Below are 23,975 nucleotides of genomic sequence, written 5' to 3'. Positions count from 1 at the left end.
TGCGTGTGCTGCGAGTCCCTGCAGGGAGACTCAAAGTGGAGAGGTGCATTTTCAATTAGAGAAAGTGTGATGGCGGAGAATTGACTGTTCAGGCAGAAACAGCTGGAAAGAAGACTGAATGTAGGAAGAGGAGGATGAATGAAAATGAAAAAAATGAGAGCGAGAAAAAAAATGGAAAAAGGAAAAGAAACGAAAATAGACAGAGAGAGTGTGTGTTGATTAAATTTGAACAACAAAACCTTATGGAAAAAAACTCAAATCGCAAATATCCAAAAAAATAAAATCTGATATTTGCCTGTTTAAGAGCGAAAAGACCAAAGAGTGAAATACGAAAATGGAACAAATACCCCAAGACAGTTTTCTGTCACCACACCAGTGCTCAGGTTCAAGTCTTTACCTTAGAACTTAAGTCTTTCACATTTGACTCCTCCAGTGCGATGACAGGCCCCTGCAGGGGTGAACATCAGCAGATGAGACGGTTACTCAGGTGCAAAAATAAAAACACAGCAAACACTGTACAAAAATTAGAAATGAACATTTATTCAATGTAAACCTCAGAGTTTACGGCAGAGTGACTGTACTGAACAGCAACAAACTGTACAGGTGTACCTAATAAAGTGACCACTGAGTGTGTCTTACTGGCATAAACAGTAAAAAGTCTCAACATCATAATGTGGTTTGTTGTGAATGAGGAGATAATAATCAAAAAATAATCAAACTCTGAAAAAAAGACAACACTGCATTGATCTTCAGTGAAAACGTACCTGTTTGTCTTGAAAATCAGATTAGACTTCACTTTTATTTCACCCAGTAAATATTTCCTGTGAAATAGCAACTTGGCAAAGACACGGACAGAAACAAGAGTCTACCGGAGGTCACCAAACATCAGACCAGAGGTCATTGCTCTTTTTTTAAAGCGCCTTTTAAGAAATGAATTGTGTTTACAGAAATCTGGTTTGAATCTTGTGCCCTATTTTAGTTTTTCAGTCCAATTTCATAAATCCAATCTGATTCAAACCTCATTGAGCTGCCAGTGTGAACAGAACCATGTCACATCCGATCTCGACACCCGTGACCTAAATTCAACCTGTATTTTAACAGCTGAATCAAATAAATAAATAGATTTTATATGTAAATACTTTCATTATTTTGATGACAAAACAGTCTGGAGAGCTTCAGCATTAAAGAGCAAAAAAAATTATTTGGGGAAACAACCAAAACTCAGAAAAAGATGATTAAGTTTTTAAAATGAGTGTGCATGTTTACAAAGACTAAAGTGACATCACCCCCAGAGGACAGAATACCAAATACCACCCTGCAGTTTTTAGACACTTCAGTCTTCAGCTCAGTCATTATCAAATGTTACGGTAGAATAAACAGAGACCAGCAGCTTATTACTCAACAAGGCCTGCAGCAGAAACATGGCCTTATTTCCAGCCCAGCTGCCTCTCAGCAGAACCCAACACGCTGCCGGACCTCTCTGAGGACTGGTGCAGCCAGCTCCCGAGCCCTGAGGGTCCCCCGAGCCAGGACTCCCTCCAGGTGAACCGGGTCAGACCGCAGTCTTTCGATCTCCTCTCTGATGGGCGTTAACCTTTGGACCACAGCCTCAGTTACAAGTTTCTTATAGGCTCCCGTGTCCAACCCTCTGGACTGGGACACCGCCTCCTCCACGCTGATCATCGCCATGGCAGCATGGATTGTCACCAGGTTGGATACACCTAGACGCATCTCTGGGTCAAAGGTGACCTCAGAGGTGAAGTCTGTGATGGCACGGCGGATTTTAAGGGCAATGTCATCAGGAGAGTCCGTGATAGCAATCGTCGCCATTGCGCGGGTGTCGGACTTGGACATTTTGGCAGAGGGGTCACGAAGGGATTTGACCTTCCGCGTGGAGCCTGTGGAAAAAGAACAAACCAAGAAAGCCTGTTGGTATTAATGAGGAAAAGGTTTCTACGTTTCTCACAGCACATACACCACTTTATCTTTGGTCAGGGAACACTTGGAGCATCAAATCAAACAGAAAAGTAGACCCACATCAATGCGACGTAAACAGCCTCCTGCAGTCAGAGGGGAGGAGCCTGTATTTAGTCGGACCGACAGAAATGTGTCCATAAGACATTCACGGCCTCGATGATCACAGCAACATCGTTACAAATTTAATCTACCGCATTTCAAACGTTTACTTATAGATTTAATATGATGAACACATCAGGATGTTAAATGACAAATGAATTAAGAATTATATTTGCATTAGTGTTGTATGGTGTGTGTGTGTGTGTGTGTGTGTGTGAGAAAAACGTCCCAGTGTGGAACAGATGTATCTCAGTGACGAACAGACTCTGCTGGAGCTGGGATTTATCTTTCATATTCATCAGCCACATCCTTCCGCCATCTTGCAAGTTCCAACTCTTTCTCTGTCATACAAGCGTCCACATCCACGTCCACATCCACGTCCACATCCACGTCCACATCCACGTCCACCCCACGCACCACGTCCTGTGTATCACTCCCTCATTCTTAAAAGAAGAGGTGCTGACTGGCAGCTGCACTTTGCCAAAGATGAGAAATGAGGCCGGGATCCAATCACACAACCCACCCAACACACACTCACACACACAAATACACACAAACCTATTATTACCCTGTTATTCTGATACAAGAGGAAGAAAATATTTCTTTAATCAAAGCTGTTCTGCACACATGACTGAGTCCAGCTTGGGTTTTTATCATACTGTTAATCAGGAACAATGAAAGCGGGGCGTGGGTTGGATCTCTGAGCATGTTGGACATGTGTGTGGACAAAAGCTGAGCACATCTTGGACAGAGCAGGGTAATTATTTCAAAATAGGATGATATTTTATCATGAAAGTACTCTTTGTTGAAAGACCTAATATTTATTTAACCTTTATTTCCTCAGGAAAGTTGCAGCATAGGAAGCTACAAGCAAAACTATCAGAGAAAACATTAAAAATGACACTTAAATGGCTAAAAAAAAATATAAAAAGAGCCAATTACAACTGAAAATGTACCACAGAGTTTCTCAATTTCCTGAGGTAATTAATGTAAAATGAATGTAATATAAGTTTGCTAAGGGGGTTTTGGTGCTAAGAAGTTGACTACAAAGCTACAAATTCCCCATCTCACTTTCCTGACCTCTCGTTACTCCTTACACCAACTAATACAAAAGACAAGACAAAAGAAGAAACAGAAGCTTGGCAAGAGCAGCTTTCAAAATGCACCTTGGACACCTCTGGAAAAAACAAAAACAAAATAAAAAACACACAACTGCTGGAACGGGTCACTTTGTTGTTTGCTGTACTTTTCCAGCAAATAAAACAGGGTTTGATAATAGAAATCATTTTAGTGAACAGACACAAAAGTAAAGATAAAGAACATCACGCTCAACCAATTATAAAAATAAATAATGGGGAGTCCCTCTGAATCAAAACACAACAGCTTGTTTCTTTTCCGAAGCTGTTGTTTTGTTTAACAATCCGCAGTGTGAGGACAGAAGCAGATTTATACATGCAGAGCAGCAGAAAATACGACAAAATGCAAAAAAATTGACAAAATACTGTGTGTCCTAACCTCAAAGATGGAGAACTGATTCCAGTTATGTGATGAAACCCATAAATACGGGCATGTGTGTGTGTTCTTACTCAGCAGGGCACGGGGCTCAGGGAACAGGTCTCCGTAGCGGTTGTTGAAAATGCGAGCGAGATCCTGAGCCAGCTCTAAATGCTGGACCTGGTCCTCTCCGACGGGGACGAGAGTAGACCTGAGAAACGATCCCAGAGCAAAACATGAGCTTCTTTAGAAAACAGGACTTAAACTCCTCAGAAATGCGAACAGAAACTGAAGAGGCTTGGAGACACTAGTGGAGATCTCCACAGGACTGGTTTAGCAACTCTGCAAATGTCACTCAGGAGGAAACAATCCATTAATTTCCTGTTTAATAAAACCCGCAGCAGATTACAGATGAGGTTTTCTCTGCTCCATCTCCCTCTATTCACAGGAAATTAGCTTCGATTTGTTTAGATGGCTCAAACAGAAACAGCTGAAGTGAGAACTTCTAATTTCAGAAATATGTGAGTTACGTATTCATTCTCACTGAGGAAACACAGAGACAATAATCCAACCACCGAGTGACGTGATCAGTAACTTGACAGATGCTCTACCAACACATTTTAAATTCATACTAACATGATGCACCAGATCATTTTCCAGCACTAAAACCTGACACTAAGGTTTCAGCCATCTTGGCTTACTGTATTTTAAACACATGAAGAAGAGGGCTGACTCACACAAATAATATAAAAACATACTTTTTTACTTAGTAGTATCCAAAACCACATTTGGGTTTCTGAGATATGTATGTTAGGTTTCTGTTTCCACCTCAATACAATGATAATGAATGTAATTTAATACTGTTGCTCACAGCACTTAATCCTGTTAAAACATCTGCATGGCCAGATGTGATTAGAGGTTAATGGAAAATACATAATGTTGCTTTGTTGCATGCACAGAGCCATTAAAATAGATTATAATATTGTACTTCTCTGGTGACTCCAGATTTGATACGTTTGACCAGCCTCATCCTCAAGCAACAATAGTTTAGCTAATCAATTTTAGCCTGTGATAAGTTTTGTCAGTAGATGACAACCTGTGAATAGTCTCTTTTATCTTTAATGTAATGTTGTATTTCATGTACAGTAACTGGTTTAATTTCTTGTGATATAGTCGCACTGGTCCGTCTCACATGTGGTAACACTGCAGGAAACGATGCCCGTAATTAATGTTTGGAAAATCAAACTAATACAATAAAGTTTAGCTGGTCAGACAAAAAAAACTGCAGCATTAGAAGCGCGCACAGAGACTTTCTGACTTTTAACTGCACAAACCACAATTAAACAAATAAAACAAATTAAACCCCACAGAAAGCACAGTGTGACCAGAGAGAACATGTGTAAATAAAACAACATTTTAGTTAATAAGACCAGACTGAATAAACCAATTATTTAACAGACATAAATGTATAATGTGGAATATAATAAAAACTTAAACAAGGCAACAACAGCCAAAAAATGTTCTTTGTAGACAGAAACGAGCTGATGTTCAATCTTGCATTAAGAGATGCAACTGCAAAATGTGTCCAACACACACACAGACACACACACAGACACACACACAGAAACACACAGAGAAACACACACAGAGACACACACACATCCTACTTGCATGGAGTTTTCTCTCACTTGTACAGGAGAATGTCTGCAGCCTGGAGGATGGGATACATGTAGAGACCAACGCTGCCTTCATTCTTAAGTTTGCTTTTCATCTAAAGTAAAAGATGGAAGAGAGGAAAAAGCAGCACATAAAGCCAGGAGTTACAAAAACAGTAAGAAAAGAAAACATAAGAAGATGAAAAATAAAAGCGGACAGGGGGAAGACTGACTCAAGTTGAGGGTCTCTTTTCCCCCAGAAAGAGCCATTTTCACTTTTACGACTCATGGGTTCTCAGACAAACAGGGCACGGATGAGTTCACGTGACATTTTCCACCATGTTTGAGATCAACTCATCTGTTGGGTAAACAAAAGGTGTTTTCTATGTAGTGACCAATAGCAGGGAACTGCTGACTCTCTCTCTCTCCCCGTCATTATGCACTAAAACTGCATGTGGCAGGAGAAAATCACTGTAATTACAAGACTTCTTCAAAAACTGGCAGGTGGAACAGAGAAATAAAAACAATAAAACCAAGGATAGGGATGCTGGAAAAATCAGAGGAAGTGGAAAAAGGAATGATCCTAATTTACAACTAGTTGAAGTTAAGCACAGATGTAGGCCCAACCTTTGATACATATATAACATCCATCATAATACCCAGATGTGTACTGTACTATGAAAGGACCAATCTTCATCGTGCAGTTTATTTGAGGAAAGTTTTGACTCTGGAAAACAAGCTGGATTTTAAGGATAAGCTGTGTTTGATTGTGCTCAGCTATGAAATAAAGATTTTTCCTGTTGCGGTTTTAAAAAAAAAAAAATAAAGATCTGACACTGGATATGTTGTCTGGGCTCAACTTGATTTTACATCAGTTGATTTAAACTGTTACTTGACATTTCTTACTGATCTTTTTTTTTTGTGTGCACATGTGCATGTCTGCTGCAGGAAACCTTTAGGTCTAACCTTCCACTGCGGCAGGTGTCGTAGGCGGGGCATGCTGGTCAGACAGCCAAGGATCCAGGAGAGCTCTGTGTGTTCGGACACCTACAGAGGTGACAGGGTTGAGGGTTGAGGGCACCGTTAAAATCTGCTAAGCACACACACACACACACACAGGCAGTATATCCTCAACTGAATACTTGGTCTGACATGTCATAACATCACTGGGTCATATGGTTTTAGTTCGGTTTCCTGTCTGATGCAAGTAGTCCATCTTTCCTAATCTACAATGTGCCACATTTGGAAAAGTACTTCTAGATCTCAGTGTAATTAAGCCTCTAAAATAAATAAATCAATCAATCAATTATTGCTGAGGCCTAAACTCTGCATTGTTGCTAATGCAATTTGTAATTTGCTGTGTATTTTTATTTCTGTTGGTGCAAATATACGTTAAAACCATAAGGCAATAATACAATAATATACATTTACACAGCTAATGGACAACTAATTTATGTATATCAACATACTGTACACATACATGAGATCCTCTGTGTAGTCCTGTTTAACAGACACAGAGAGAAGCACTGGAGAAACAAACAGAAGAAATAAATGAAACTGACAGATTAAACAAACACATGAATAGATGTGGGGCCTGATATGGGGCAGCTGTGGTGGAGAGAGAGGAGGGTAACTCCCTACCGCCTCCAAGTGGCAGAGAAGAGTACTGCCAATCCAAACCTCTCACTATTTACAAAGACAGGTGAATCGATCACACCTGTGCTCAGTCAGTTTTTCTAGATTGGTAAGCAGGTTAAGATAGAGTTTGATGGAATTGTTTAGTTTTTTTTGCAATAATAGAACAAAAGTAAAATCGATCTAAATAAGAACTTGCAACAGAAAAATAGGAAACCTGATCCTTTTGTCTTTCTTTACATTAAAGGTTTCACGGACATGAATGGCAAATCGATCTATCCCAAAAGTTCAGGTATTAATAGATTATTATTTAACCTTTATTTTACCAAAGTCATCATAAAGAAGTGTGTATGTGGGAATGTGTCTTTGTAGCAACAGACAGCTCCAAGTAACATCTCCAAGCAGCAAACAATTCAGCCTTTCTCACAGCATTCAAGCACTGTCACTGCATATGTTTGTGCATCTTCTTACGCTGTGTCTGGATTTAAGTGGTGTTCTTTTTTGGGTTATGGTGACAGATCTGTTTATTGACTTGGTTTGATTCAAAAACTGTTCTGCATGTGGTCAAATAAATAATGACACAGTGTCAAGCAATGAAGATGTTTTCTTCTAGTGTTCTGCAGCAGTGGCAAATTAGCGCCAACACATCTGCTTTCACGAAGGCCATCCTTACTGTGAAAAAAATGCTTGCGTGTAAGAAAGTGTGTGTGTGTGTGTGTGTGTGTGTGTGTAGCAAGATGCAAAAAAAAAAAATCTTCTGCTTCAGCAAATTAAAGTTTATGGATGCCGGCTCTATTGCTATCCTCTCTTTCTCTTGTTGCTTGAAAAGCATTCTGGGCTCCATGACATCAACACCAGACATAAACCAGGATTTTAGGCTCAGGTGTAGGGGGGTCGGATTCATTACACGGCACAAACAGACAAGAGATTGGACAGATGCTGATTACAGCACACAAAGGGGTGGATATGGCTTAAAGTGCAATAAAACTATGATATTTAAAAGGCTTGGGAAGAATAAGGCCTCCATTCATGTTCCATGGCAGGAATGCACCGCAACCAGAGATACACTTACAGATCACAGGCATTACACTGATTGTGACCTATACAGCCATGGAAACGACTGGTTCAGACAGTAAAGAAGGGATTTTAGAGAACAGCTAACAGTTGGCTTTACACAGTAAATCAACTTTTCTCCACAATACTCATATAAAACCCCAAAGGCTTTGCAGATCTGCCGATTCATTCATTTCCCTTTTGATACCACTGACTTGAGCTCATCACCAGTTCTGTTCTTTTTTTCAATGAAATTCAGTATTTTCTTTGGGCAGTTGTCTTATTTTTACATGTGGAGCAGGCGTGTTGAACAGGAGGTCCATCTCGCTGCCAAGCTATGTGGCATGAAGCTAAACAGGAATAAAAATAGGACTGAACGTTTGTGTGGGCAGGGGGCAGACAAACACAGATGGACTGAACCTACCCATGTTTCAGCAAAAATGCCAAATATACTATGGTTACAGCTCCTCCAATGTGAGGATATGGGCCTGGTCTATATTCTGTCGCTGTAAATAAAATGTCTTCGGGTCGAGGGATGTTGGTTAGACACATCAAGAACTTAATTTAGACTCACAGAAATTATATATTTTTCTCAATTTCTGATGATTAATCATCAAAATTTTAAAATCAGATTAATGATACTGAACATATGTTATTTCAGCGCTGCAACTAAAAACTGAACATATTAAAATTTATGGAGACTGTAAGTGCCAACATAATACTAGCTAACTGGGACTGGACCCTATCCATCACCCACCCCTGCTCTCCAGCCCACCTGAGACTGCTGGAAGAGTATCGCTCTCTCTGGGTCGATGCCACAGGCCAGCAGGCTGGCTGCCATGTCCAGTATGTTACTTCGGAGTTGTTCCGGGTCCTGAGGCTGAGTGATGGAGTGCAGGTCCACAATGCTGTAGAGCACTGAAGGATACTGGTTCTGCACGGTCACCCAGTTTTCCAGAGCACCCAGGTAGTTGCCCAAGTGGGGCACCCCAGTTGGCTGGATCCCAGAGAAGACACGCCCACCTCTTGGAGTCTCCTGCAGAAGCAGAGGAATAAGCTCAGGGTAACTTTATTTGCACTTTGTAAGTTAAAGATGCTGTGTGAGGATATTTTTACTATTTGTTTATCACTTGGCATCATAATATATTTAAGATAAAGGATGGACAAAAAAAACAGGGTAGTTAAGAGACGAGATTAGTGTTTGGAGAAAGAGGAAGAAAGTGGAAAGGTGAGAAAGTCACGAGTAGAAAGAAGCCTGCAGTGGCTGATGTGTCAGGTTGGAAGCCATCAGCAGTTACGCTTGTGTTAGTGAGATGCTAACTCCATGGCTAGCACCTCTGTTCTCTCCTAGACACATCCAGCACAAAGAATGCATCACCTCACCAGCCAACAACAACACTTACAGTAACATCTATCCAACCAACTTCAAGGCCTGCGTTACAACATGGGACATGCGGACCCATGGAAATAAATCAAAAATACCACACAGCATGCTGCCCACAATATCGCCAAATTTAAACAATTTTTATTACACAGAGCTGGAGTTGGAACAGCAGCAATTTCTTAACTCCCTCTAAAAGAAAGACGGAGATCGCTCTGTTCCACTTTCTGCTGAGCGTGGTTGGGCCAGACCGCCTCATTTCTTCTGGCATCGACCTGGACCACTGAACCTTGGCTTTCTGTTTGCCCTGCTGGAACACAGTCATAACCGCCGCTTGTGACACAAAGCACCACATGATACAATTAGAGGGCAAGCAGAGTGGCACCTGTTATGAGACATAAAACCACACTGCAATCCAAACTCTAGGGCTTCTTCACCAGAGCTGTTACACAGTAGATTAGGTCTTCAGCGGAGCAGAAAAACACATAGACGCAGACTTGTGTTTGTGTTGGGCGGTTAGAAAGACAAAGTGTTTGGCGCCGGGGTGATACAAATGGAGCGAGCACCCACAGCGGAGGCCAGGATTGAGTTCCCGGCAGAGGTACTGTGTTGTGGCTTGGAAGGATGTTCCAACTCACAGGTGAGAAGGTGGTGAGGGATTATGTTCTGTTGGGCTGAGGAGATGGAATATGTGGTAGAGATAACATAAACTTCCATGTGTACTAAGGTTAGCGCTTCCCAGGAGACCTCCAAACTCCAGAATAACAGAGGGCCTGAAAGTACCTGATTGAAAAACTGCAACAATAATGAGAAGATAAAGTACAAAACAGGAGGTCCAGTCCTGGGTAATAAAGTGTCCCAGTGCATAATGGTTAATAAAAACTATGACTTCCCATTCTTGCTAAAAAGTCATTTTTAAAGAATGCGTACTTGCATGTGATTGACTAGCACAGTATGTTATTGGGTAATGTCACATTGCACAGCAGCAAAAGTTGAGCATAGTGAACTTTTTTACTGTCTGAGTTCCCAATCAATGGGGCCCTGGATAGTCAAAAACAGTGTCCTCAAAAGAAATAAGGACACATTGTTTATTGAACGTCTATTTTCAGTAACTGAAAACTCATTCATTAAGAGTGATTCAGAAGATTTCTACTGTATTATATGAGCTTCTTCAGCAGACTTGCCCCTATTTGTCAGTAAAGGACTGTGTTCAAAGTCGCACCCATCTGCCAGCGAAACTAAACTACTCTGATTCAAACTGTCCAGATTTAAACATCCGCAAGGCTGATCCTGTAAAGATCTTGTAATCATTGTCAATGAAAAGAACCCACAAATGAGGTTAAGTTTGTTTTCGTTCGACATGAGTGTGTGTTGACGGGCTGTAGACACCAGCACCTGGATATTTTAACAGAAAAGACCATTTTTCGACTCACCCCCACAAAGCCCAAGAGATCTCTGTGTTATCACCTTAAATCTTACTGGCGATCATATGTTCCCCAGCTGCACTCTTCAAGGTTATCATAACTAATCATTAAAACCTGAAGCTTTCAGAGGATATCCTCTTTGGTCACTGCTGAGAAATTGGTTATCTTGACAGCTTGCTGAGCTACATCACATTCAATCTGACTAAGGGAAGGGGTTCAACACAGCGTCTGAGATCAGATAACAGCTGCTCCCTCACCAGCATGGCCCAGAGTTTCTCCATCCCTCAGCCCTCAGGAATCAAGTAACAACTGCTCTGAGGTCAGCACAGTCCACAAAGTCTCTGTCTGCTACCCTGAGGGAGCTGGTCGATACCCAGCAAGATTCAGGAAGGAACTGGGTGCTTATGTCATTACCGACAGGGTAATTGCACTGGAGCGCCATTGATGCTGAGAACCTCTTAAGAGGTGTCAGGATTGATTGGGGTGCGGACGGGGCCCCGAGTCTGGCTCATGTATTTTCTCACCTCGAGCTGACACGCCAAACGCATGTTCCCCCTCTACTCCAACCCCCAGGGGAAGCCATTAGCTATGCAGACATGGTAATGATGTCATTTGAGCCAATCGAGTGTCAAATGAGAGTCAACGCTACAGCTAACTAGCCACTGGGCAATTGTGGGCCATCATGCATCACATTGCTTCGCCAAACACCTCTGTGTTACTTTTGGTCAGAGGAGCGTTCCCTCAAACACGTGTGCCTCTGTAGCTGTTCCTGAAAGCTATACAAGGAATGTAAATCACTGATCGCATGATGACAGAGGAGACAGCAAATGTTGTAAAGCAATTAATGTTTGTAATGAATACTGCACTGCAAAGTCAACAGTAATAAAATAGAATCATCTAGCTTACCATGGACTATAATAAACCTAGGGCAAGTGAATATTTGTGGAGTGCTTGACCTCATATCTTGGGGGAGATGACACCTTGTGGCTTGTAAAAAAAAAAAAAAAAAAAAAACACACACACTGCAAGCAAAATATACAACCAGATTTAAAAACATTAATAAAGACCTAACACTACTGTGGAAACAAATGGTGGAAAATTGCCTGTTTTGCATCAAAAACACTATATATTTTCATTTTCCTTCCGTTACTTCAGCAGTCATTTGCTCTATCAACAGGTTTTGTTTTTTTAGGGTATTTTCTATAGGTTAAACTGTTCCAAGCATGTCGAGCTTTTTGCCACACCTCTCTCAGTGATGTCACCACAGGTGTTTTGACAAAAATTTGCTGCAACTTCACCAATTAGGTTGTGGCTGGAGGAACAAATCACGTGTCGGCCGAGGAGAGGAACTCGTCCTATGTTCACCATGACCTTTATGTTCACACAAATCCAATAATAATCTCAGTGGTTGAACAAGATCGTTAGGACTGATCATCTGGGAAGCATGAATGCCTATAAAAAATGAGCCAAATCTGCTAGATGTTTATTATACAAGTAAAAACTGTATCTGTATCCGAGTGCTGGACCTCTGGCCAACCAACAACTGACAGATTAAGATTACCATCCCAAGAGCCAAGCAGGTAACAGATAAAAAGCTACTGTTTCGCCCTGTTGAATCTCAGTATTAAGCTCTGGTAAGTAGTGTCATCTGCCTATTCCTACTGTCTGTGTCTCACGGTTGTTGGACGCCTGTTGATGACACGCAGCAGACGTCGGAAGAGCTGGTTGTTCTCTCCTCATATTTTACACTGACAGGCACAACACTGTCGTACTAGATCGTCACTAAAGTGACGAAAGCTTTTCTTCATCCACGTCTGCCATATGCTGAATGCATTACGCACCACGTGTGTGTGACATTAACGCCAACAGCTAAAAGGTTACATACACTAAAAAGGCCATGTTTACACACTTGCAGTACCTTTCCGGGAATATGTGTTCATTTGCCAGTGCACCTACGTGTGTGGTAAGTCCACAGGGATACAGGTCATAGGCAAACATAGAACGTCCACACGTGTCAGAGATTCTGACTAGATCAGCATCACTGAAGCTGTGAAGGAGTCTGTCCATTTGAACTTGACAGCTCACATCAAGGATCAACACTGATGGAACAAATACTGTCAGAAAGTCCATAAAAAGTGAAAAAAATGACAAGATCCTGCATACAAGCTGCAATATTAAATGGAAAGCAACAGACAACTGGAGCTGATTTACCCAAGTTGAAGACAAAAAGGGAATCAACACTAGGTTTCCTACAATTCCAGAGAAAATATAATTCCAGGAAACATTTCCCTTTGTCTCCAGAGCCTTTCCAATGCCCTGGAACCACTGCATTGTGGGAAATAAAAGACAAATGTTGAATTTATCTTTTCAGCCAGCGCAAGAGACAATGAAATTACATCTTTACAGAAGAATGTATATGGATAAAAAATAGTCCTGAGCCTGGAATGCATAACTGTGCGTACACAAAGTGTAGTGGCCAATTTACACAAAGACTGAAACATGCATACATTTTTTTTTTGCCAGGGTTATAAAGCTGTGCGTTCAGACAACCAGGAATTATAATTGTATGCAGAATTAACTTTTTAAAATTTTTCCCATTTCTGTCCAGGACAAAATGTTTCTATGTTTATACTAAACGGCACAAAATAGACCTGCAAGTCTATTTTGTGCCGGAAAAATGGGGACAATGCACATTCAAGAACCATAGCTAAATGACTAGGTAACTGCAAATCATACACATCTCATAATTTTTTCTATTTCCAATTAACAATATCACAATTTATTTGCTATAAAAAAAATGCATGCATCTGGCCTGAAATTGCACTGAGGTGTCCACACTGTCTCAAAAATCCAGCATTACCTAATTTGCAAAAAAAGAGAATCCCATCAAATAAACCATGTGGCCCTGTCTGGCCCTGTCTGGCCCTATCATGCTCATAGTGTTTTCCACTTACTTTAATAATTAGTTGTTTGTTCTTATTGAACCTTATTCTTCCAATTGTTGTCAGTGCAATAAGAAGCTGCACTCAAGCTGTTGCTAAAGCACACTACTTGAGGTTAGAGTGTTAAACCTGAGATTCATCACGACTGAGCAGTTGCAGGCCCACAGCATCGCTCTGCTCAACGTTATTAATCATAGCCTTGGTTTTGGTTGAGCTCAAATATACAAAACAGTAAATTTCTCTTCTCAGATCGGGTCTGGGCTGCATTTCAGAGCTCATACATCATATCAAAGCAGGGAATACTGGAGTGGCACACTGACATCCCTCTCTGAGAGGAGCTGGGCCAACGGTCACCCCCATTTTACTGCGCCAATTTCAACATTCAGTCCAAAAACTGCCTCTGTGTGATTCGGTGCTTTCCCTGCTCAAAATTACCATCAGCTCTGTGTGGGCCGGGGAAGAGCACCAGGTCTGACCATGGCTATAGAGCATCAAGATGGCCCTACTTTTACAGAATTTTCTTGGCCCTCCCGCTGGGTGTCTGACACACTGGATCCAGTGTTCTTCTTCAGTGCTGAATGCGCCATGCAACCCATTAACACTGCTGAAATGCACCTTGAAACCCCCCACCCCCAAAGTTCCTCTGTATCCTCCTTCATCTGTCTTTCTCTCACTTTGGGACCTGTTAACGCTGGCGACCAACAGAGCTGCACTTCAGTGAGGTGTCAAATAGGAAATGGGGTTTACCGTGTTACCCCCCTTTATCCCTAAAAGTGTGTGCATGTGTGTTTGGGCAATGTGGGAACACACCACAGCTTGAAACAAAGTGTAAATGACCACAGAAAAAACATGCACACACATGAATGCATACGAACACAGATGGGGAGGGGGGAAAAAAAGAGTGGTGGAAAAAGCAGAAGCAAAAAAAAAAAAAAAAAAAAAGAACGTGATCAAGGAGGCAATGTGGTAAAGAAAATAAAAATAAAATAAGAATGAAAGTGTGACTACAGTCCAGTCAAGACTTGGGTAGTTTTTTTCTTTTTCTCCTCCAAGAGAGGGTGCCTGAGGGGAGCAAAGGGGAAGGCCCATAAGGAGCGTTTGATTAAATCTGTGGTTGACGTGTGGGACAGGTGAGATTGATGAGGTTCCTCTGAGCTTCACACTGTGCGGAGAGCAGGGGTACAGGAACAGAACGCGGCAGTGTGGCGGGCCAGGGCTCAGGGCCTGCTCACGCCGTGGGGTCCCTTGGCTGATTAATGGGACTGGAGGCCCTTCAAAAACAGCACTCCCCGCAGACAGGGCCCAACAGTGCTCCAAAAATAACCAGGCAAGGGAGGCAGCCCCAGCCTCTGACTAACAGGCTGCAGCTTCTGTAAGATCCAGACTTCAATATGGCCTTGGGGGGGTGGATAACCAGAAGAAGCAGTGCCCACTCAAGACAGGAAACAGTAATTTGGCTCATTAGAAACTAAACATTTAATGACTTTTCTAGTTTATGAGAGGTAACACCCGATACTGTTTTAATAACAGTATGATAGTACGGGCTGATGTAACAAGATTAAGAATGTGCAAGATGTCAGTATTTGCTGAGGAAAAATTTGTGCTACATTCAAAACTGGAGTTGCTTGTCAAATATTGCTTCTAAGGCTTCTATAAGATTTTGCTTAAAATCTCACTATAACTATTGCAAACAGATATGAGAATGTTACTAACTTGTGCAGCACAGGGTACTGTATCAAAATCTCTTATTCAGACTCATTCAGACTGACCCTTGCCCTGCAACCCAGTTGTGGACGCTGAGCTGCAGCAAAATTGGATCTGGATCAGCTTTTATGCCGACGACTCTGTGCTTTCTTTGTACAAGTCCTCGACATACACACCCACTTTACCAACTGAAACACATAGAGACGGTTTTCTTGATGCAGCACTAAAAACGAACAAGTACAACCCAAGTATTTGCTGCAGTTGGGTATTAATTTCCATGCCTATCCACCGGTATTGATCATCATCAACATCAACAAATCAGAACAGTCCTAGTTTCTGCAGCAGTTTTACTAACTTTCTCACAAAGAACTAATCTTTTTTTTTTTTAGGTCTGACTACAGTCAACCACTTCTTTCTGTGTAAACAACAAACAGGTATAATTTCACTAGTGTGGAATAAATGACTGACAGGAGAGCTAATAATATCTGAAAAACAGGGCAAAAAATAACCAGCACACACTTCATAAATTTATCAATATGTAATTATGGTAACACTCCGGGCAAACCTCCACCAGCAGCCTCTCTGAAGAGTCCAGCCATTTATTCCTGCAAAGCCAGAGCCTGTTGGTTCTGTGCAATGCAAAGGCATGACACCAGAAACTATGTACATTTTAATTAAAAGTGTCAGACACTCGGCAAATGGCAGTGGATAAAGCACAGACTAAAATATGGGAAAATTACTATGATTCCCCAAGCATCACTGTGCTATAGCTATAGATGAAATTTTAGAAGAGGAATATGTTTACATATGGGATAGTTTTAAAAAAATAGGTCATGTGCACAATGTATGAGTGAGGGCCCTGGCCGGAGAATGAGTACGACAGACCTAATTACACAGAGGAGACTGCTCAGAATTAGCGGGCTTTTCTGACAGTTGAAAATAAATAGGGCAGTTAATGAACACCCTCAAAGGGGAGGGCATGTTTCCTCTCTCTCGCAGGACTCTCCCATGTGGTGCAGGAGCTGCTCTAATGGTTTTAGCTGACACCCGAGTAAGTGAATTTGGAGCAGAAAGGAACAGAGAGGCAAATTAGAAGTCAGTTCCTCTTTCCTGGAGCTCAGGGCTGACATGACTGATATCAGCCAATAACCGGACCACAAGTGAGGGACCGAGGGACAGCCAGACTAGGAGCGCCGTATTTACCTCCGACATGAGGTTGGAGGTCAACTTAAAGGCAGCAGGGTTGCATACACGTTTCAGTTCTACCCAAATACTAGACAGGCTGAATTCCAGACAATAATTAGATAAATTACTTTTTTTAAAGTCAGTCAAAATACCAAACACTTGTTTTAAAACTTGCCTTCAAGCACGAATTTCGACTGAAAACTTTCTGAGGCGACTTCATGTCAGTGACACTGGAGAAGAAATTCAGTAGAAAAACAAAACTAGAAATAATTTTCTTGCCTTAGCATAAGAATAAACATCACTACATCTCCAGGACTTTATATGTTGATTTCTCACAACAAAATGGCTTTCAGACCAGTCCAGGCACTCATGGCAGATAATTGAATTTAGACAGAAAACAGTTTATGGTACATTTTACTCATTAAAGTGAAAAACTGAAATTAATTATACATATTTTTGTTGGGTATTTGAAGTGTCAGGTGGCTTGAAGGTATTATTTTTAGACTGACATACATTTGAAGGGTTAACTTACCAAAGCAGCCTTATTCTTCCATAAAGCTGTACAGACAAGTGAAAAACAGAAATACTGGACATTTCCCATAAAGCAAATCTATAGTGTCTTTTCTTAAGAGTTCTCCAGCCTGGGTAACACCTGTGTCCTTTAAAATCTACATACTCAGTCTGTAACATAAGCTTTGTGTTGAGAATTAACCCAGATCCATGACAAACAAGGACACCTCTGTTTTATCTGGGTTGACAGAAAACATGAGGCCCTGGGTGTTAATTTAACCGAAACACGTGTAGAACTACATGTAAAATATCAAGATTAGTGTCCTTCAGATATTTTTAAAAATCTGATACATTAATCAATCATGACAATTTCACTCATCAGCCCCTGTACATCGGTAATTACACTCACATTTGCTATTATGAGTAAATATTAACAGTGATCTTTAACTACAAGTGACAAGATTTTAAAAAGCAAACCACGGGTGTCTCACAAACATCACTTCTCAAAATTCAAAGCATCTGACGAGAGGTCACCCTCATCTTTGCATCGGTCGGTTCAGGTTCAGTGACTTGTGAAACATTTTCCAGGGCAGAACAACCTCCAGAAAAGCATCTTGTTTGACGCACATCACACCCTCGAGCATTGTGAGCAGGCTGGTGTTTGACTTTGGCTTAACAAAATACAGACAGGACGGCAGCGAACATGCTTACAGTATTACAGCTCGTACATCAACCAGCAACAGGGCTTTGGGCAGATGGGTGAGGTTGAACCGAGCCGTAATGCAATAATTAGCATCGTTGTTATGCGGAAACACACCAGTTATTCTTATGTGTCCCAGCAGACTCGTTGTTTGCCTTAACACCCCATTTGCTTCTCCAAGGCCGCTGTGCAATAGTAGGAAACCCTAAGTTGACTTATAGTAGGTGCATTTCTTGAACCCACTGAAGTAAAATATTAAACTCAAGGAGTGCTGCTGAGGATATCATGTCACATGCCAGACCACGAAAGGAAACTACACAGAATAAACTCAAGACAGACAAGGTTTTAGTCATAAATGAAAAGCTGCTACAGTCATAAGATGAACTGCTAAAAAGATGCCTTTTAAATTCATACGGGAACCAGAAAGCCTTAATTGATATCGAATAATGAAGTCGAACATAATCACTATATATTGACTTTACTTTTCCTTTTAAATGAAGAAGCACATTCTGCTTCAGCATACTTGGTTTAGTTTCTTGTATTTCCCAGACTACCTTTCCACCAGGGATTGGGAGTAGTCTCGTTTGCTTTCATCTAAACTGAAGGAAAAAACTCTTTGAGCCTGAGAAACTGACACCAAGGCTGACAGTTACTGCTGAGGCTTAAAGTCTCTGCTGTCAAACTCAGTGCAGCTGCTGTAAATACCAAAACTTCCTGCTGCAGTTCCACAAGTATTCTCCACATCAATTGACAGTAACGGTTCAACAAAAGTTTGATTGTTACACAAGAAATGGACTAAACCTGAAAGCACTACTTTTTATAAGTGCAGATTTGCCAAAGAAGAGCTGCACATCTCTTTGTACATAGGAAAAACTCTGCAAGATTGAATTCTTGAACTTGCTCCACCACCATAAAGCACTAATTAAGTTTTCTGGGTACACAACACTCCCAGCTTTTTAACCAGATCACCAGCAGTTAGTCATACACCGCTTAACTTTCATCCAAAGCACAGCTACATACTACATCTGCAAGACACTGCAGATTTGTCCTTATATGACCATCATAATTGTCCTCTTTTATTAGACCACTTAAAAATTCTTCTATAAATACCATAAGCATAACAATACAAACAATACTTTTTTCAGCATTTTATTTTGAGGAATGCAAAATAAAAACCTATAAACCCATTTCATGTCATGTAATAAAATATACCAAAGGTCTCAGTGCATAAGTGTTTAATTTTCTTTTAACAAAAGCAGCTGTGCAAGAACTCTTGCCTTTTTATCAGCAAATATATGATCAAAGAATAAATTAACAAGAATCAGACTGAGCAGTCAGTGCCAGGTTTTGATACTTGGTGCAATGCAATGGACAACAGTGCACTGTAGTTTAATGAAGGCACATGTTTTAGTAATAGAAGCATGAAAAGGAACAAACCAGTGATGTGTGGGTTCTGCTGGGTTCTGAGCTAGTCTCTAAAAAGCTTAATAAACAATGAGCTGGGATGAAGCAGAAATAATCTATGAGACTAACTGAGATAAACACTAATATGAACAATGAAAAAGTCTAATGTATCGGTTGAAATGATGCATTTTAATATATAGGAAACCAAAACACAGCATTTTTTTATAGTGATCCCTTAAACACTTATACTTAACTGATAGATAAATAAAATTAGGCAGAGTGTTCTGCTGAAATAACTAGGGAACGGTAGCACATGGTTTAAACTGGATTGAAATCACAGCCTTGGATTGTTTTTACTGTTGATTTCTTATTCTGGTTTAGAAATCTCTGAATTTTCTTGCAGATCGTTTCATGTCTGGAGATATTTTAGGCTGTGTCTCAGATCTCAGCACATAGTAGACGGTGGATTTTGAAGTCTGCTTTGGATTATTGCTCTATTGCAGAAATCAATATTTGCCACCTGGCCCCTAAAGAAGATTTCTACCTTGATATTTAACAGATGACAAGGTGTTACGTTTTATCGAACACTGCTCCTTTTGTTTTCCATGGCCACAGATAATTCTTTCTAAAATTACTCTAATCTAAAGTTTCTTTCTGCTTATTCTCCTGTTGGTGCACAAAGAGACGATGTAACTCCTGTGTCAGCTGCAGCTCTTTACAGGGTTGCCTCAGCAGATTATAATTTTATGTGCACACTTTATTGGTCTTCCAGATGTTGCCCTAACTTCCACATGCCACAAATAAAGGCCACATCTCATCCGCAGCCTTGTTACACCTGCTCAAAGGACCGACCGCTAATCTCAACACGTCGTTGACGAAAAGACCGAGAAACTAGGTGACCTCCCGTCTGCTTTACCGACGGGACGTATAAATGTCAACACAACAGCCGAGCTGCGTTTGAGAAAAGCTCATCGCTGACACACGTCGCAGAAACGCGTATTAAACCCACATGCAGTCGGACTGGAGTCTCTTCTCCGAGCTGAGAAACAAAACATTTCCACCGCAGCACGTACCTTGTTCTCCAGACGTGCTCCAGCGCACAACAATCTTTTAGGAGAATTAAACTTCTGAATGAAAACCAAGACATGTCGCATGTTAGTCCGCACGGGGAGCGCCATCTTGGACTGTGACTTCATACTACGGTGGCCTTGAAAGGACAAAAGGGTGAAAAACAGCGAATAAGACAGATTTGGCTTCTCTCACTTTGGGCCAAAGTTTCCAAAAGTGTTTGCATGAAGACGCTTTTCATCATCAGGTGTTTATCCGTCATTTATCAGGGTTTGACGCAGTTATGTGACTAAACGTAATCTGTGAAGGAATGAGCCAATCGGCCAAGTCAACAACAAAGTTGAATTTATCTTGTATTGATTTAGTGTTAAACATTTTGGGTCTTAGTATTAAAACAAATTCCAGAGTATTACTCTCTCTGAAGCTCTTCTTTCCTTCCTTTCTCAAGGATCACCCTCCACAGCTGAAGAGGCTTTAGGCCTAAAGAAACATACGTTATTATGTTTTTATTATTGAATTATCGTTATTATATTTCTGTGCACATACAGGACGTTACAGATCTTAGCTGTAAGAATCACTGTCAGTTTCACTGGACAAATACGGGCCACACTTTGGATCACTGATTGATTTAACAGTTAGGCCTGAAATCCTAACACCCCTGATTTGCTTTTTCGCTTTGTCTGGTGATTTTGTGAAGTGAGTCTCAAGGCAATAAAACAGACAAAGAATTTGAAAAATGAGATAATGTCAGAAATTGGTCTTCCAGCTGAAAACTAGACGGGATCTCATGTTTTCTCCTTGCTGAACTGCACACCGGCTGCCTGCCCTGTTCTGCATGTTTTCCTGAACCTGTGGAAGATTTGCGATTACACACCACTGTGTGTACAGTGAGCTTAAGAAATGTTTCCTCATTGTCTGAGATCTCTATGTTGATTGGGTGCTGTTGTGTCTGGCCTGGCTGCTTCCTTAACAACTGAGCTTTCTCAAGGAGCAGCTGCAGATCTGCCCTATTCCAGACCTTCCCTCATTACAAAGTGGTGATATAGATACTATAAGTGATTATACTACACGCTGGCTAAGGTTACAATATGTTTGCAGGGCACACTGGTTCCTCACAGTCCCTGAGACCTCATGTTCCTTAAACATCTGCTCCTGATTTTTTCCACTCCACCTTTTGCATCTGGTTGCATTTGCAGAATACAGACTATCATTCCATATTCATTATTATTTCCCGAGGCGCTGAGGCTGAGCTCTTTGGTGCGTCAGATTCAGAGACCTGAGCCGTTATGTTCTCTCACGGCTGGGTGATGGGAGAGCTGGTTGGTGGAGCAGAGAGGGACTGATGGGAGATGGGTTTGTGTGCGTGTGTGTGTGTGTGTGTGTGTGTGTGTGCTAGCCTTCAGTTCCTGTTTCCTGGCCACCCAGTAGAGGTTGGTCCTCCTGTGTTTTGTGTCCTCTGTCCTCCTTAAGGGAAATTACTTTCCTTGAATCAGGACATGTTAGATCCTTCTGCTTTTTGTTTCTCGTACTCGTGATAAATGATCTGGGTAACACAGCATGTGATGCTGGAGCTCAGTGAAGTCATAAAACTGCCTGCAGAGGTCACCAACAATAAAACATGAGTTTCCTGGACTGGTGTTTGCTGAGTGGTAATGTGATTATACACAATGTTTCTAGAATACGCACCATGTAAGCACAAAACTGAGGTAATACAAATCTTAAAACGAATTCTGATGCGGCAACGGGGCCTCCAGGCCTGTGAGATATCATGCCAGTTGATTCTGTGCCTTCGTGGTGCACATTCACAAATACTTCTTCAAAATTCTTATTAAGACAAATGAGTGGGGACACAGTAAGTCTGAAACTTTTAACTTTTTTTTTTACTTTAAACTTGTCACTTTATTTCCCTTTGGAAACTGAAACTTTGTTTTCTAGCTGTTTGTGGCACAAAGTCACTGCTGTATAATGATGCCTGAGGGTATTTTAATAACCTTTAATAAAAGTCATTTTGCCATTTATAAGAAATACCTTTTTAATCCATAATACATCGTTTAAACAAATGTCACAACCCCATAAAACACTGCACTGGTTTTTACATAACTCCTTCTACAAAAGTGCAGCATGATGTAACTTTAATATAGTGATAGCCTTTTTTATTTTACTTCCTTTTTAGGAAGGAAATGTCCTGATATGTTTTCTTTGTTTCGCTGGGAATTAAAATGTTAAAACTGTCCATCACTCAGTTTGGAGCAGAGAAGAAGAAATTGAAACTCAGCAGTTGGACCTCCAGAGGCCATCCAGGTGATGAGTGAAGACTGTGCTTTCATCACAAATCCTCTCTTCTTTCACAATCAGGTTATTCATTTTTCATCCTCATCCCTTTTTTCATTCTAAATCCTTTTCCCACCTTCGTATTGATGATTGTCATCGTCTTCTTCCTCTTAGTCTGCCTTGTCCTACTCTTCTTTCCCGTCTTTGTTGTTCACATTATTCGTGTTTCCAATCCTGTCGTCTTTCTCGTCTTCTTCACTCTGCCCTCTCATTTCCTCACCCTTTTCCATTTCCAACATTTTCTCTCCCTTCATACTCTGCCATGTCTTCCAAGACTATGAATGTCTGCTTACATTTAAGACATGCACACTTTATTCAAGATTCAACATTCAAGAGCTTTATTGTCATATGCACAGTGACAACACAACGATTTAGACCATACAATGAAATTCTTACTGTGCACGTCTCCCCTTACAAAAAGAATAAAAATAAATAAAGATAATACATTTTTACACATTTTTACACACACAGACTTTCTGTATGAGTATATACAGAACACAGAACATGGAAATATAATCATGCATTATGAGTCTATTGTCGAAATACCACACACATATTATCTCTCTGTTGCAGCTGAGTAGAAGTGCTGGTATGAAAGTCCGGCTGGTGGCAACCGACACTCCACCTGTCATAATACAACCAGGCAAAGCATGATGGGAGGGTGGGCGTCTGCTGAGTGAGGGGCCAGATATGTGAATGTGTCTTCTGGACTCTGGACCCTGATGCTGAAAGACAGGCTCTCCCCTCTGACACGACAGGCATTCGAAATCCACAGGACGTCCACCACCCAAGTGGACGGACAGATCGATGGTCAGATAACTGAATGATGATTAAATCAGATGGACTGAAGTAGAGAGAGAAAAACAGTATGACGCTAGGTGGACCGAGAAACAACCAGACAGATGAGTGGATAGACTTTGGCTGAAGAGATAGAAAATAACAACGTGTGATGCTGTGCAGTGCGAAGAATGCGTCACTGATTGAATTGTCGGTCCGACCGCACACAGCCTGCAGAGTCACTCCCTCACTGGCCCGCTGCTCTCAAAGTGGGAAGCCTCAGCAATCATAATAAACATTCGGGACAAAGTATTTTGTGTAAAGCGATGTTTACTTCCCCAAGGACAGTCTGGATTTCATTATTATCTGTGTGGCTATACATGTGTGAACGATTGCCTGCATATATGTCTGGTGATAGGGACATATACACCAGGAGACATTTACCTATGCTGTGGGAAGGAACAAGTGCATTGTTTCTGTAAATTATATTATCCATTATATAGTTTTATTTTTGTTTTCGATATTAAGAAACTAACATGATTCAGTGGTTCTGAATTTGACAGACTGAATTACAGATTAATCTGTTCAAAAGTAGGTTTTCTTTTGAAAAGTATAGATTCCTACATCGTACACAAG

The 23,975-nt window shown here is 41.0% G+C and overlaps 1 protein-coding gene across 1 annotated transcript; it reads right to left on the bottom strand.

The window, feature by feature from the left end:
* Window positions 1–520: 520 nt before the first annotated feature.
* wars2 (tryptophanyl tRNA synthetase 2, mitochondrial) lies at window positions 521–20,359 on the bottom strand. The gene is made up of 6 exons (XM_026296516.1): window positions 20,237–20,359; window positions 8,689–8,949; window positions 6,192–6,272; window positions 5,259–5,341; window positions 3,663–3,781; window positions 521–1,898 (listed from the first exon to the last, which is right to left on the bottom strand). Exons 1-6 carry the CDS (start codon window positions 20,357–20,359, stop codon window positions 1,450–1,452), a joined length of 1,116 nt encoding a protein of 371 aa, XP_026152301.1. The 3' UTR covers window positions 521–1,449.
* Between the last annotated feature and the right edge of the window lie 3,616 nt (window positions 20,360–23,975).

Source organism: Mastacembelus armatus, chromosome 21 (assembly GCF_900324485.2).
Source record: "Mastacembelus armatus chromosome 21, fMasArm1.2, whole genome shotgun sequence".
NCBI lineage: Eukaryota > Metazoa > Chordata > Actinopteri > Synbranchiformes > Mastacembelidae > Mastacembelus > Mastacembelus armatus.
This window is presented reverse-complemented; position numbering and strand designations above follow the sequence as displayed.